Genomic DNA, 13,198 nt, shown 5'->3' with positions numbered 1-13,198 from the left:
CCCCCCGTAAAACCACAAAGGGATAATTTCAGCACATGGAATTTTTTCTCACTCTGCTAAGAACCAGGTTTATACTTATGGAATGGGCACGTTCACCTTTTGGTCTCTGGAGCAAGTGGTTTTGCTTGTGATGTACATACCCACAGAGAACAAGAGAAGTGCACATTTGGATACGCAGTCTCAGCAGAGGAGTGTAGCTGTAGGAGGCAATGCAGTGAGCTCGTGTGCTGTTTTGTTTGCACAGAGTAAAGGTGGATTTAAATTTAAACCAGGGAGCTTGTACCCCTGCTAATTTCACCGTAGAGCATCAACCTACAGAGTGTTCTGTCTTCTTGCCAGAGTGAATGTTAAAGTAGTGTTTGTACAGAGATACGTTTTTTTATAAAAATGTACTTTGATGAGAACTGAAGTCAGATACTCAAACTGATTTAGCTTTTATTTATTTCCCTCTTCCTGTAGGCTACAGTTCTGCATTAGTCATTTTTCATGGAATGAAGTTGTGGTTGCCACCATGGGCTTGGAGTTAAAGTAGAGGAGACTTTGGAGGAGAGAAATTAATATAAATTTATACGCTATTGCTTGCATAAATAACAGAAAACAATAGTATTTATACCCTCTTATAGCACAGTTACCTAGAATAATACATACAGTAATACTATGATATGGACACGGCTGCCATTCCACTATACGTAGCTGACTTGTTCTTCTGTTTTATCAACTTCATTCTCTGTGAGCAGCAATGTATCCAGCAGAATGGCCGATGATGCTTGGATGGGTGAACTCCTCAGCCTCATTGGGCTCTGGTACATAATGGGGTTAATCCCATTTCTCATCCCATGCATGACAAAAAGCTTGGAATTTTCTGCCACAGAACTTCTGAAAGAGATCCTGCTGGAGCGCTTCCGAAGGGCCTTGATAGGCTTTGTGGTCCGATAGTTGCAAGTGATATACCTGCTGAAAGCCTCCCTAAATGTTTTGTTGAAGAGTGTATAGACAAGAGGGTTCACTCCTGAGGACACATATCCTATCCAAACAAATATCTCCATAAGCTTTTGAAAAATTTCCTTGTTGCAGGAGTTGCACAGAACTGAACTTATGTTTGTTATGAAGAATGGGCACCACATCAACAAGAAAAGGAAAAATACAATCCCCAGAACTTTTGACGCCCTTTGTTCGTTGGTTATCGTTTGCATGGACTTCCTGCCAATCGTAGATGTTCTGCAAATAAGCATATCATTGGACAAAGTCTTGTCCTTTCTGGAACCATTTAGCATAGCCACCTTTTCTGGTGAGGAGGCAGGTGTTGTGTCACGCTGAAATACTGTAGACACTGTTGACCAAGTGAAACGCTGAGGTGGCTTGTTAATCAAGTAGGCCTTCTTGCGAAGCACTTGGATTGTCAGAAAATAAGTGACTATCATGATAGCGAGGGGAATGAAGAACGCAGCCACTGATCCGTACAGAATGAAGTCATGAAAACGATCAGGCATCAGGACACAGGTGATGTTTGTAGAGTTGCCATTTCCATCTTCAATGCCTCTGATAGGGATTGGAATAGCAATGCCTATAGGAGAAAAACCAAGTACTTCAGCATATGGTAATTGCTTGCCATCTCCTTTTTGGGCCTGAAGCCTTGGCGTTTCTAAGGAAAGGTAGTTCCTGAGCTCTGCAGCAAGCACAGGATGATGAGAGAACGTGAATTGTTGAGAGTATCACGTGGGTGGTTGGGCAAATAGTACTTTGTGAGACTTGGCAAGCTCAGCTCTAACAGTGCCCCTTCTAAGGAGATTGGGCCTAACCCTTAGTGTTGAGGAAGAGTTATAAAGTTGCCAACTTCTCAAGTGTAAAAGACATTAATTGCTTTGACTCTACTTGTTAGAATTGGTACGGCTTTTCCTCTGTGAAATGTGTTTCCCTAATGCTTTTTTTTTCTCCACGGTAACCTTTGCACTTTTTGAAGGGCAGTTCTGTAAATACATAAAACTTGTCTTTCCCTCTTATCTTAACCGCATCAAGTGACTGGACACAGACAGCTGATTTTTTTCACCCTGCTTGACTCTCATATATACAAGTAGTTAAATAGATGCCAGAATTATGCAGTGTGTGTTTGAGATGGATTTGTTGTTTAAAGTCTCTTGCATATTTAAGAGTGTTTAAATGAGGCTAGCTAGCTCTGTAATTCACCGCTCGTTTTAAAAAAATGTTAGCAGTCTTGTCTTTTAAATGAATTTTTTACAACCACTAAATTACAGTCAGCACTTAATTTGCCAGCAGCCTGACACTGCAACAAAAACAACAGGTTCCTTGCTGTCTGGTGAAGGTTATTTGTGCTATGTTTCCTGATACCACTTAATGAGATAGAGGGATTTACTGTATTCCTCTGCTACTCTGCTTACTGAAGTTGGTTGAAGGCAGCAAGAGGTAAACGGTTTACCCTTCAGCTGATCCCTTTCTTAGTAAGATCACACCTTCAGATACAGCAAACATTTAAAATGAGGATTGAACCAAATTAACCTTTGATTTGGAGAATCCTGGCTCAGCTGCAGAGTGCTTTTGTGTTGGATAAAAAAGAAATGAAAAAGTACAGCACTGATTAATAACAAATCAGGCATTAAAAGATCAACTTGTAGTGGCTTGTCATGCTAACAGTTTCCTTGCACACAGAGCATACAGCACTATGCCTCTGGCTGCCCACAAGTGTCTTATTTGAATTAAATGTTTTCACCTTCTTAGCTCATTTAACAGATCTATTTTTTTAAGCATTAAAGACAGGTGAGATGCCAGATGTGCAGCACAGAGGTGCTAATATCATAAAAGTTTATATATTGGCATCCTTTACATAAATTTTTGGGGGCTTTTGTTTGTTTGTTTTTTCCTTAGAAGTTAGCCTTTCTATATGGCATATTGCCAGTGCAGCTCAGTCTTCATTGTGAATGTTACCAGCCACTCACTTATCTTTCAATCTTTGATAAAAGTAATTAGCATTTTTCACTTGCTTCATGGAACAATTGTAAGGCACAGATTTTAGTAGCGTCTGCTCAAGGCTTAAAATTGTGTTTGGGACAGAATATTCTACCACACTAAGATGAACTCTTGCTTTCCGGGGAAACATGCTACGCATGCAGATGTTGCCTTCTGATTTTTGGACGTTCGGGACCATGAAGAAGAGTGATTATTATCCCTGCTTAATCCTTTTTTATGATGGAGCTATGTATGGTCCAAGAGGTGGATTTAGGCCAGCCCAGGTGTTAGGGTCTGCTAATCAATAGTACTTGGCCAAATTTTCCACTTTGCCCATCTTTCACCTATTGTTTTGGCCATGAAAAGCTTCTGTATTCCTTTTCCAGTCTCCGAATCTCACATACCTATTGAAATGAGCCAAACCACGATGATTTTGATGATTGTTGTAGCCCATGAATTGTACTGACTAGCCTGGATTGGCTTTTTAATCGCAATATAGCGATCTAGTGAGATGGCACAGAGATGCATGATGGAAGCTGTGGAAAAGAGGACGTCAAGGAACAGCCAGATAGGACACAAGGCAGTTGGAAAAGGCCAGGCATTGTCTGAAAGAGAACAGAAAACTCATTAGAATCTAAGCTTTTTGAGAGTTTTCGGTGTGTGGTTTTCCCTTGGCTTCAGAACCTTTGAGAAGTTCATAATCCTACAGGAACCAAGCTTTGCCACTGCCTCAGCTGGATTCTGTCTTATGTTTCAGTTGCTGCCATCATACTGATAAGGCTGTTTGTGTATTATAAACCTTTCCCTGTCTTTTTGTTCTTTTTAGGTCATAAGCTCTTTGTGGCAAGGACTCTGGGTAAAAAAAGTTTTTAAAGAATGGGCCATGACTGTGTGTGTTCCTTGCGCCCTGCTATTTGATGATTGTTTTCAGCTATGTCTCCTTGATAGTCCTGTGATTCGGGGTTGCATTGAATGGAGGGGAAAATGGGTCATAACCAACGTATGCAGAATGGTGGTTGAATCTTAGAGGTGATCTTCAACAGTCTAGTTCATACAGTTTTAAAATGAGTTCACTGTGTCACTTGACCAGATACAGTTAAGCGCTAATGTGGCAAAGCAGGGCTCTTCTGCCTCAGTTACAGTTTTATAAAAATTGAAGGATTTCAGTGTACTTCTTTTATGTTTTGTTTTGGGTTTTTTTTCAAGATTGATGACTTGGATTTTAAGTCTGGCATCCTGTTTTTTACAGGAGTTATCCGTCTTTAATGTTAATCTTTATAGCGAGCATAGGGTCTGTCAACTGCATTGTGGCCCAGATAAAGGGTTGTAGTGTTAAACTTTTCAAAAGGCTCATATTTTTGAGAACTGAGTCTCCCCTATCAACGTTTACAATACCAAATCAAATGAGCTTAATGAAACTCTGATTATTTTTTTAACTACTTTATTTTCACTCATAAGGAGTTTGTATTGTAATCCAGTGCTAGCAGTGTTCAGTTTGAGATGCACCTTAGTGTTGTGAGAAGAATGTGTGAACACAGAAGTTTTTTCTGTTTCTAATGGTAGGTGGTGGTCTACTAAATATATATTCTCCTTCTTTATAAAGTTCAGCTGTACTCAGTCAGTAGACACATTAATAGTATTGCCAGAGAAATCAGTTTTTCACTGAATGACGATTAAGGGGGAAAAATAAAAAGGACATTTTGAACAAATCAGATTGGTTTTAATCTCCTTTCTCTGAATAAATAGATCTGCGTGCTGAGAATGCCAAATGAGCTGGACTGCTGTAATGCCCAGTCTTCTCCGTGTGGTAATACTGCAGTAGTTTGAGATTAAAACATTTTTTCATAATGTGACTGATAGAAATGATAACAGTACTGCCTTGACTTGAATTATAAACTCTAGAGGATGGAAAATTTTATAAAGTCAGACATAGCACGTACTTGTCTGCACTCTTACCTACGTTGGGAAACCTCACTTGTTAAACAAAGGGAACGGATGGATGGAGCCCTGAACTGAACCTCACCCATCCCCAACGCAGTGGACTCCAGGTGAGGATGATGTAGGCAGTGAGGCAGAAGGGAGAGAGGTGGTCTATTTTCAAATCATTAACCAGTAGATTTTAGTCTACCTGCATATTTTCTGAAACAGATACTATGGTTGAAATTATGCTTCAAAAAATCCTGTCAGGCAGGTATAAGAAAGTAATAATTAGTATATTATGAAATGCTTACTCATATTTAATTTTACTATCTACACTTTCAGCTGGCAGTAAGGTATGGTGCCTTTCTGAACAAAAAAAAGTAAAAGCAAAATGTCTTGTGGCTCATGCAATCGGCTGTATAAAAGAAAAAAAAACCAAAACCACCAAAAAAAAAAAACAAAACAAAACAAAAACCAACCAACCAACAAAAAACCCAACCACCCAACAGTTAAAAGAGATAATTGAAAGAAATTTGATGGGCTTTAAATGTTTTTGCTCACTCCAGAAAAATAAGACTACTGATTTTGACTTTGTGGTGAAGGATTGGTTCAGATAAAACATGAACAACAGAAAGTGTATTCTACATCTTGAAGGATGGCAGATAACGCAGCTGGATTTCAAGTGAGCAGCTAATGCCTCTGTCGAGAGTACTTACACGCCGCTCCCTGGATTATAACTGCTTTGCTTTCTGGAGAATTGCAGTGTGATAAATTCTTTCCTTTTGTAGTTAATTTACTCTTTGCAGAAGAAAACCCTCAAATATTTTGCAACAAAAAGCTCTTTTCTTTCTTTTAAATATAGATGCATTTAAACATCTATCTGATGCAAAGCAACCTTGTATGTTTTTATGAGTTGTAAGAGCTTTTGTTGGTTGCTATGTGCAGCTGAACAGAGAAAACTTTGTCTTTTCTTTATTCTTGTCTTGTTTTGAACTGGGTGCAGAAGGCAGTAAGTTATCACATCCGTGATTATAGCATTATGTACTATTATATTTGTGTGTATGAGATGATGGGTTTTATCCAAACAAAATCAAAGTCGACTTTAAATGCAGTAGCTGATGAGAATTAAAGAATATGGTTGTTATTTAAACAAAACAAATATCGTGAAACTGATACCTTAAAGACCAGAAGAGTCACGTAGTTGTGTAGGATTCATACTGTGGTGTATTTTGCTTTTACTTAACAGTAACCCAGAAGCTCCGTGCGTAGCATTTGAGGGACTGCTCTGGGCTGAGATTTTGTGCTTCCCTGGTGGTGGTAGTGGTGTTGAATCACTGTTGGCCTATTCTGTTAGCTTGGGAGTAGGGAAAAGATGGAATATTCATTTCCCCTCAGGACTCAGAAAGCATTTCTGACCCCTGAACATGAGGGTGACCTGCATGTTTGTTGTCCTGCCTTATAATTCAAACTGAAGATAAAATGAGTACGTCCTGCCAAGCGGCAATACAAAGCTGTTAGCAGGTCACTGGATTGTTACAAGTTCTGATTATCCTAGTGTAGCTCCACACTGCTGAAGCAGACCAAAACACTTACAGGACTGACTGAGATTTTCCACCTTCTTTTTCATTGAGAGTTAAAATGCAAATTTAAACAAGCTAATGGATTGGATTTTTAAATTTTTGTTTAAATGCCTAGGTTACATGACAAACATGCCTGCCTGAAAACTTGTCTGGTTTCTTCAGCTGTCAGGTGGTATAAGATAAGAAGATATTCCTCCTTCCTACAAACCTTGCCTCAGATACTCCCAACTGCAGCCGTGCTGCTGTTGCAGACCGTTTTCCGTATTTTTGAGTCAATACAAGCTAAAATACACGTTTTAAGATTTGTCTTGCACATTAAGAGAAGTAAGATGAGCTTTTACCACAGCTGTCTACCCTTGATAAATCTTTATTTAAGGAAAGCTTTATTTATAGAAAATACCTTGGAAATGTGTATTCCTTAAAACAAAGTACAGTATAGAAGAGCTGCTCTTGCTATAATCCAAAAGGTTTTTTGAAAGCTGGGGAGAAAGCACTGCTTGTGTACATGTATAAGCATGATTGAGAGACATCTTTAAATAGACTTGGAAACCGTTTGTTCTGCTGCTATAAGGGCCGCTGAAATGTGTTGCCTGTAAAGGATTTTGTTGCTGTTAGATAATGATGCTTTTACTGAGATGGAAATTGGATATTTTTAATCACTAGCTGACTTAAGCCTAGGCTTCAGTCTTCAAATGGGTGTCCGTGTGTCTGTAGCCTGTGTGCGCGGTGTTCACCCGCTTCGTGGACGGCCCAGGCTTGGCATTCCCAGGCTGCGGTCTCGCTGTCTCTCCCCCGTGGCTGCCTGCCGTTATTTCTCAGCTACAATTATAGTTTCAACAGTAGTTGTTCACTGTCATGTAGGTTTTTTTAATTTAGCCAAAGTAATTTTTTTTTTTTTTTTTTAATTAGAGTTGCTTTGTGAGGAATAAACTTTTGCTTTCTTATCTGTAGAGTTGAGATTTTGGAAAGTAGCCATCAATTAAAGCAGTTTTCTCCAGTAGTTTTCACAAGCAAGAAGGAAGGCTTTTCCCTGGTTCGTCATCAGTAACGGGGGAAGATGAAGATGGCGATTGCGTGTGACATAATTTAAAAAATTTGGTTTGCAGCCTAGGATGATCGGCATTACCCTTTGATTTTTAAGTGTGTGAATATGAGGAACAGAGAATATATTTCGATAGATGGTGCATGCGCTGTCTGCAAGTAACCCACAGCCCACCAAGCCGTGGACAACAGACTTCTTCCTGCTGCAGGCTTTGCAAATGAGAGGATCTCTCTTAAGGTTATTTGCTAATTTCACTAGCCAATGAATAGCAGTATCTTTGCTTTCTTTCAGTAGTTCTGAGTGTTAGAAATTTGGATAACTCTTTTGAAAGCTAGATTTCAGAGAATGCCATTATTTCCTAGCGTGCCCTCCTTTTTTTGGAAGAAATGAGAAGAATTTAGCAAGCAATAAAAGCGATGAACTGTTTGTATATTCTGACACTCACACTCGTAAATTAAAATCGCAGTGTATATTCGTACCAGAGTACATTTTGATCGCTCTGCTGAGAACAAATAACCTGCTACTCGTGGTATTATACCTGTGAGTGAGTTACAGATTTATTTATTTTTAAAAGGGACAACTTTTAATCACAGAGACAGTCTTATTTCTGAAGTTTTTTTCTGTGAGCGTGCCCTCAGGGCATGGAGCCCATATCTGTAGTAGATTTTGAACGCTCTGTGACACATTAATTTTTACAGTCAGGGTCATTTAATGTGACTGCATTTTAGTTCACACCTCTTCCCTCAAATACTCTCCACCTAATTAGATATCAGTCCCAAATCAGAAGCATAATATTTGTATTCTGTATCTAGAAGCTGCACCCAGCTATTTCATTATTATGGAAACATTCCTGTGTGGAATTGCCAGGAGGCTGGATTTAATTTGCTCTGTGGCTATCAATGATTATTCTATGTTCAAGTAGTTATCTGGCTAATGTAGCTTCAAGATTTAGACTACTTGTGTATTTAAATGTCTGTTCTTGCTTCATTCCCGTTACCTCCTCATGTTTTGCTCATGGTTTGAACTTCTATAAACACCTCAGCATCTTCTACCAGTCGGTGAAGAAGCAAAGCAGTTTTTCTGGTTGGTTGCCAAAGTGAGATTTATGTGCAAGAAATTTCAGTTTTAACAACTGCTATGTGAAAGGCTGGTCGCAATCTTACTTAGTCAATTATAACTCTATAATTTATATTTTGCTACGTTCTTGTAAATTTCCTGCAATGTGAAAGATGCTTTTGTTTGACTTTTAAATTAAGATTCCTAGCATGCTTTGAACTGTTGTAACCAGGGTTTAGCAGTGGATTAATTGAGAGATTAAGGAGCAGTAGTCTCTTTATAAAGTTAAAAAGAAAAGATTTATTCGTCTGGCAAAATGAAAATAATAAAAAAATCAAAAAAACTCCACCACTTGCCTTCCCTTTGTAATGATTACTGGTTCAATACTAGTATTTTTTATGGTTAGTGGTTTTATTTTTAATAATGAGGCCTTTAGTAACTTAGCAGTTAGTCATCCATGTGTAAGTATGTATATACATACCTGTTTCTTGCCTCTACATACATATGTGCACATACATGAGCTACCAAGGTTTTTTGTGACTGTGGTCATGTACGTTCATTTTTCTTTTTAGAAACTGTTTTAGAAAAGACTATTTTATGATAACAACACTGAATTCTGATCTCCAATTCGTACCTCTGTTTAGGGAGAAGCAGTCTGTAATACACAGGAATTCAGTCTCAAGGCATTTAGCGAATAAACACATTTGTTAATAAAGTGATACCAGTCTTCTGCAGCAAACAAAAGCTACTGATGGCCTTTCTGAAATAAAGTTTATGATTGTGTTTGCTTGTTGCTCAGGCAACTCGTAGAGATCTAGCACAGGAAAAATGAACTCCTGCAGCCTTTCATTATCTAGGGTCCAGTGGTATCTATACCTTACAGATAACTGCGTAAATCCGTAAGTTTATTGAAAAACCCATCTCATGCTGATTTTTTTTTTTCCATTTGTATGATACAAAAATAGACCATTTAAAATGTATTCTTAAAGAAACTTTAGGAGAGATACTTTCCTATGGAGCTGCCACTGATTAGTTGTCAAAAGCAGTATCTGAAATAAAGCTGGGCATGAGAGAATATGAAAAAGTCATGCTTGTTCAGTAATGACTACCAGAAAGAAAATGTCACACCCAATGTATGTTCATGTCAAAAATACCTATTTTATTCCATATAAACCAGACTAAATAATAAATCTGAGTCTCAAACATTAGGTACATGGATTGAGGCTTCCTTGGCTTGACAGATGAGTTGATTCTTTGGGATGCTTTACAAACTTGCTGCCTTCCCCAGGGTGGGAGACAATCAGTTTCTCTGAAACTGATACTGGTGAAGTTTGTTGTCACTGATGGTGCCAGAGTCAATACAGAGTCACCATGGAGCTTGGAGTCAATACTAAGGTAAAATCAGGTGCCTCACTCCTAGAAAGTTTAAAACCTATTCACTGTACAGAACAGATACCTACTCTTCAGTCCACATTTTTTAAGAGAAGACTGCCTGCAATTAGTGTAATTTCCAATAGAACAGATACTAACACTGTGCTGATGTTAAAAATAATACTCCACTGCACAAAATGTAATTTCCCATGTCCAGCTCCAATTTAGTATCGGTTCTGAGTCTCAGGTGATTTTTGAATAGTTTGGTTCAAAGGAAACAACACCCACAGTGGGTATACTTCCCATAAATACATTAAGTTGTATAAAGGTGAGAGGGAGAGAAGAATTAGCAGCCCTCATCCAAGTGATTTTTAAAATTGTAATGGTGGAAAGCAAACAGTTTTTCTGTTTAAATTCCCCCCCCCCCCCCCAAATTGTACCCCGTATGCTAGCCTGATGAAAGAAACGTGCTGTACTTACCGAATAATATTATGAGAAGGGCAATCGGCATCACAAACAGACCCACGAGCAAATCTGCCACCGCCAAGGATGTCAAAAAGTAGTTGGTGGCATATTGCAACTTTTTCTCCAGAGACACCGCCAGTATGACAAGTATGTTCCCCCCAATGGTGGGGATTATCACCAGGAGGATCAGTAAAGCTGCCCAGCGCACTTTGTTTCCTTCTTGGTCACTTGGGTAGTCCTGCTTGGGTTCTCCTGTTACTGAGAGAGGCGACAAAGATCCATTGCTAACTCCAGACCCGTTCAAGAAATGCAAAGGGTAGGACATTTTTGTGTCCAGCAGAATGTATTCAGGAGCTGTATTTTGCACAGGAATTGCGTATGGTGTATGAGTTCGCTGTTCCTCTCTGGTCCAGGATGGTCCTGAAGAAAGGCCAGCATGGTCAGTATGGTAGACTGGTCATCTGCTATTTTGAGATACAGTAACCATGTCCGAGGTGGTATCCAAATTTTTTATCCTGTGCCTGGCTGGGCGCAATTAAGCCTTAAAAATGAAAGTCCTGTCTTGTGTCCATCTCTGGTAGCTAGGGTTCAGTGGTCTGCTCTCCCCTTTATAGCGGGGTTCAGGTTTCAGAAGATTATAGGAGACAGTTCAATAGCTGTGAAAAGTAAGCCGTGCATGAGCTTCCTTTTTTTTGGTTGTTTTTTTGTTTCTGCAGCAGTAAAAAGTGCTAGATGAATTTGGATGCCGGGTGGTTCCCTTTAGATACAGTGTACGTAGGTTTGCTCTTTGTAAGTACAGACTGATGCAAAGGCAGATGCTCGCGTTGTGTGTATGCAACTCCTCCTCTCCTGAGTGTCTAGTCTCCAGCAGCGTGTGCGTAGGCAGACGGCAGTTCCCATATTTCCCCTTATTAAGAATCCTATTTCTCCACAGAGGGTCACCCCAAAAATATCTCCAGAAATGATGTATGAGGTTTCCGTTTCAATGTCTACAGTTCCTAATTTATCAGGTGAAAGTCGGGAAGCTGTAGACAATAAAACACTTGTGACAGTCTCAAGGGGAACGTAAAGATTTATGGAACTGAGCCATCTAAATTTACCCATTACTTGGAGGGGGGGGGTGAGTAAACTGCTTGTTTTTGTAATCTGAGCAGGGCTTTTATTAAGCACAGCCTTTTCTCTCCCTCTCTTTCTCTGTCTCTCTCAACTCTGCTGAAGTCTTTAACGCTTACATTTCCCCCTTCAAGCAGAGACTAAAACAGCTGTCACAGCGTTAAGCGGTTACTGAGAAGATTTGATCTGTTGCAATTTTCAGGTGAAGAAAGCCTTACCTTTTTCTCTTGCATTTTAGTAGAGTTCACTTTGCATCCAGGAAGATCCTTTGTAATTTTCTTTTTCATCACCTGGTGGATTTTAAGATAAGATTTTTCACTGCTTTCGGGATAACAAGTTTTTCATTTGGTTTTGGTTTTTATAATTTTTCTAAAGCTTGTCTCTTTGTGTGCTTTTGTTTAGCACTTATATTTCTTTTAACACCAAGATTAAGAATTTCTACTTTGGGAAAACTGTATTTCTTACCCAGGTATTTTCTCCAGCTCTTGAATGGAGGAGAAGAATTTTTCTTGCCACATTTAAAAAAGATAGAAATAATGTTGTGTTCTTTTTTCTGCTGTCCTTTCTCTTCCATCCTTTCGATGATTTTACTTAAGTGATTAGCAGAGTCCTTGTGCAGTTTTCTCTTTGTTCATTAGCAAAGCTTGCAGTCGGCGGCTGCCCGGGTTTGCTGATTGACTCATTCCAGTGTATCCAGCTCCAGTGCTTGAAAAGCAGGGAAGTAAATGCGTGGGGGTTTGGCTGGAAAAGAGCCAGAGAAGGTTAATTGACTCTGCTCCGGTACTATAATGTGTGCGTCTTGTAGCTGTATCGGGATTGTGCGGATCTTGCAAACGACCCTTCACGCTACAATCTTGTAGCTGTATGTGCCATAGCGTGTGTATATGCCTGCGCGCTCGCTCTCTCTTGCTCGCTCGCACGCTCTCTGGGTGGAAGCACGGTTAACCCTAAAAAGTTCTGCTGCCCTGTAAACACGCCAATTCTTTTCTTTACTAATTTTATGAAAGTATTATCTGGCACATTATTTTAAGTGTGTGCGCTGTTACTTTAAATCTGGCTTCATGCAGCTGCTTTTTATTATCATGAGTGTTCTCTTCTGTTACCTTCCAACTTTCAGTCAGATGTGTGTATGTCTTACAGTTCCACATTAAAATGGAAATAGAGTTCACTTCCAAGGACATTAGCTGGACAACTGTGTAATAAGAGTCCTTGAGTTTAAGACCAGAAGAGACCATGAGATCATGGTCTGATCCCTATATGTCACCGGCCATTACATTCCATGAATAGCTAGTGCTTACCAGGCTTGAGCTGGGAATTGGGCCCTCGGTGAACAGTGAATCAATTTATATTTGGTTAAAAAAAATTTAAAAAAGCATTTGTATCTTTAGGATATAGCTACTTTGGGGTCAAAAAGAGAAAGCTACTGCCAGAAATTAATAGAAATACTTGACTTAAAGTGTGTTCAGGTCATACCATAGAATTTCCAGCAAAGTAGTTTTCACTTGTTCTTTATTTTTCTTGTTTAAAGGAAACTTTTGGTAAGATTCCATGCTGTATTCATTTGCAATTGACTTTTGATATATTTTCTTCTTCGGAAAACTATATATTATGTAATCAAGATCAATACAGTTATGGTAATTCTGCTTCCTTGTCTGACCACCTCCTCATTGTCACCCCTGACAGTACTGGG

At 39.2% G+C, this 13,198-nt stretch overlaps 2 protein-coding genes across 2 annotated transcripts in view; one reads left to right on the top strand and one right to left on the bottom strand.

Annotated features, from left to right (window-relative positions):
• Positions 1 to 13,198, top strand: part of PSMD1 (proteasome (prosome, macropain) 26S subunit, non-ATPase, 1) — a 76,079-nt gene that overhangs the window by 28,725 nt on the left and 34,156 nt on the right. The window lies entirely within an intron of this gene.
• On the bottom strand, positions 432 to 10,720 carry HTR2B (5-hydroxytryptamine (serotonin) receptor 2B, G protein-coupled). The gene is made up of 3 exons (XM_009883349.1): positions 10,411 to 10,720; positions 3,366 to 3,566; positions 432 to 1,564 (listed from the first exon to the last, which is right to left on the bottom strand). The coding sequence occupies exons 1-3, from the start codon at positions 10,718 to 10,720 to the stop codon at positions 684 to 686; spliced, it is 1,392 nt and encodes a 463-aa protein (XP_009881651.1). The 3' UTR covers positions 432 to 683.

The sequence above is a fragment of the Charadrius vociferus genome, unplaced genomic scaffold, assembly GCF_000708025.1.
Source record: "Charadrius vociferus isolate BGI_N301 unplaced genomic scaffold, ASM70802v2 scaffold214, whole genome shotgun sequence".
Classification (NCBI taxonomy): domain Eukaryota; kingdom Metazoa; phylum Chordata; class Aves; order Charadriiformes; family Charadriidae; genus Charadrius; species Charadrius vociferus.
The sequence above is the reverse complement of the archived record's forward strand: the minus strand, read 5'-3'. Positions and strand labels throughout refer to the sequence as shown.

Bases quoted from the DNA above. Each gene is read 5' to 3' on its own strand.
- HTR2B (XM_009883349.1), bottom strand. From the start codon at position 10,720: ATGTCCTACCCTTTGCATTTCTTGAACGGGTCTGGAGTTAGCAATGGA. The intron at 3,567-10,410 runs GTAAGTACAGCA...GTTCTCTTTCAG, and splicing joins CCTTCTCATAATATTATTCG to ACAATGCCTGGCCTTTTCCA. The intron at 1,565-3,365 runs GTATGTGAGATT...TTTCTCCTATAG, and splicing joins GGTTTGGCTCATTTCAATAG to GCATTGCTATTCCAATCCCT.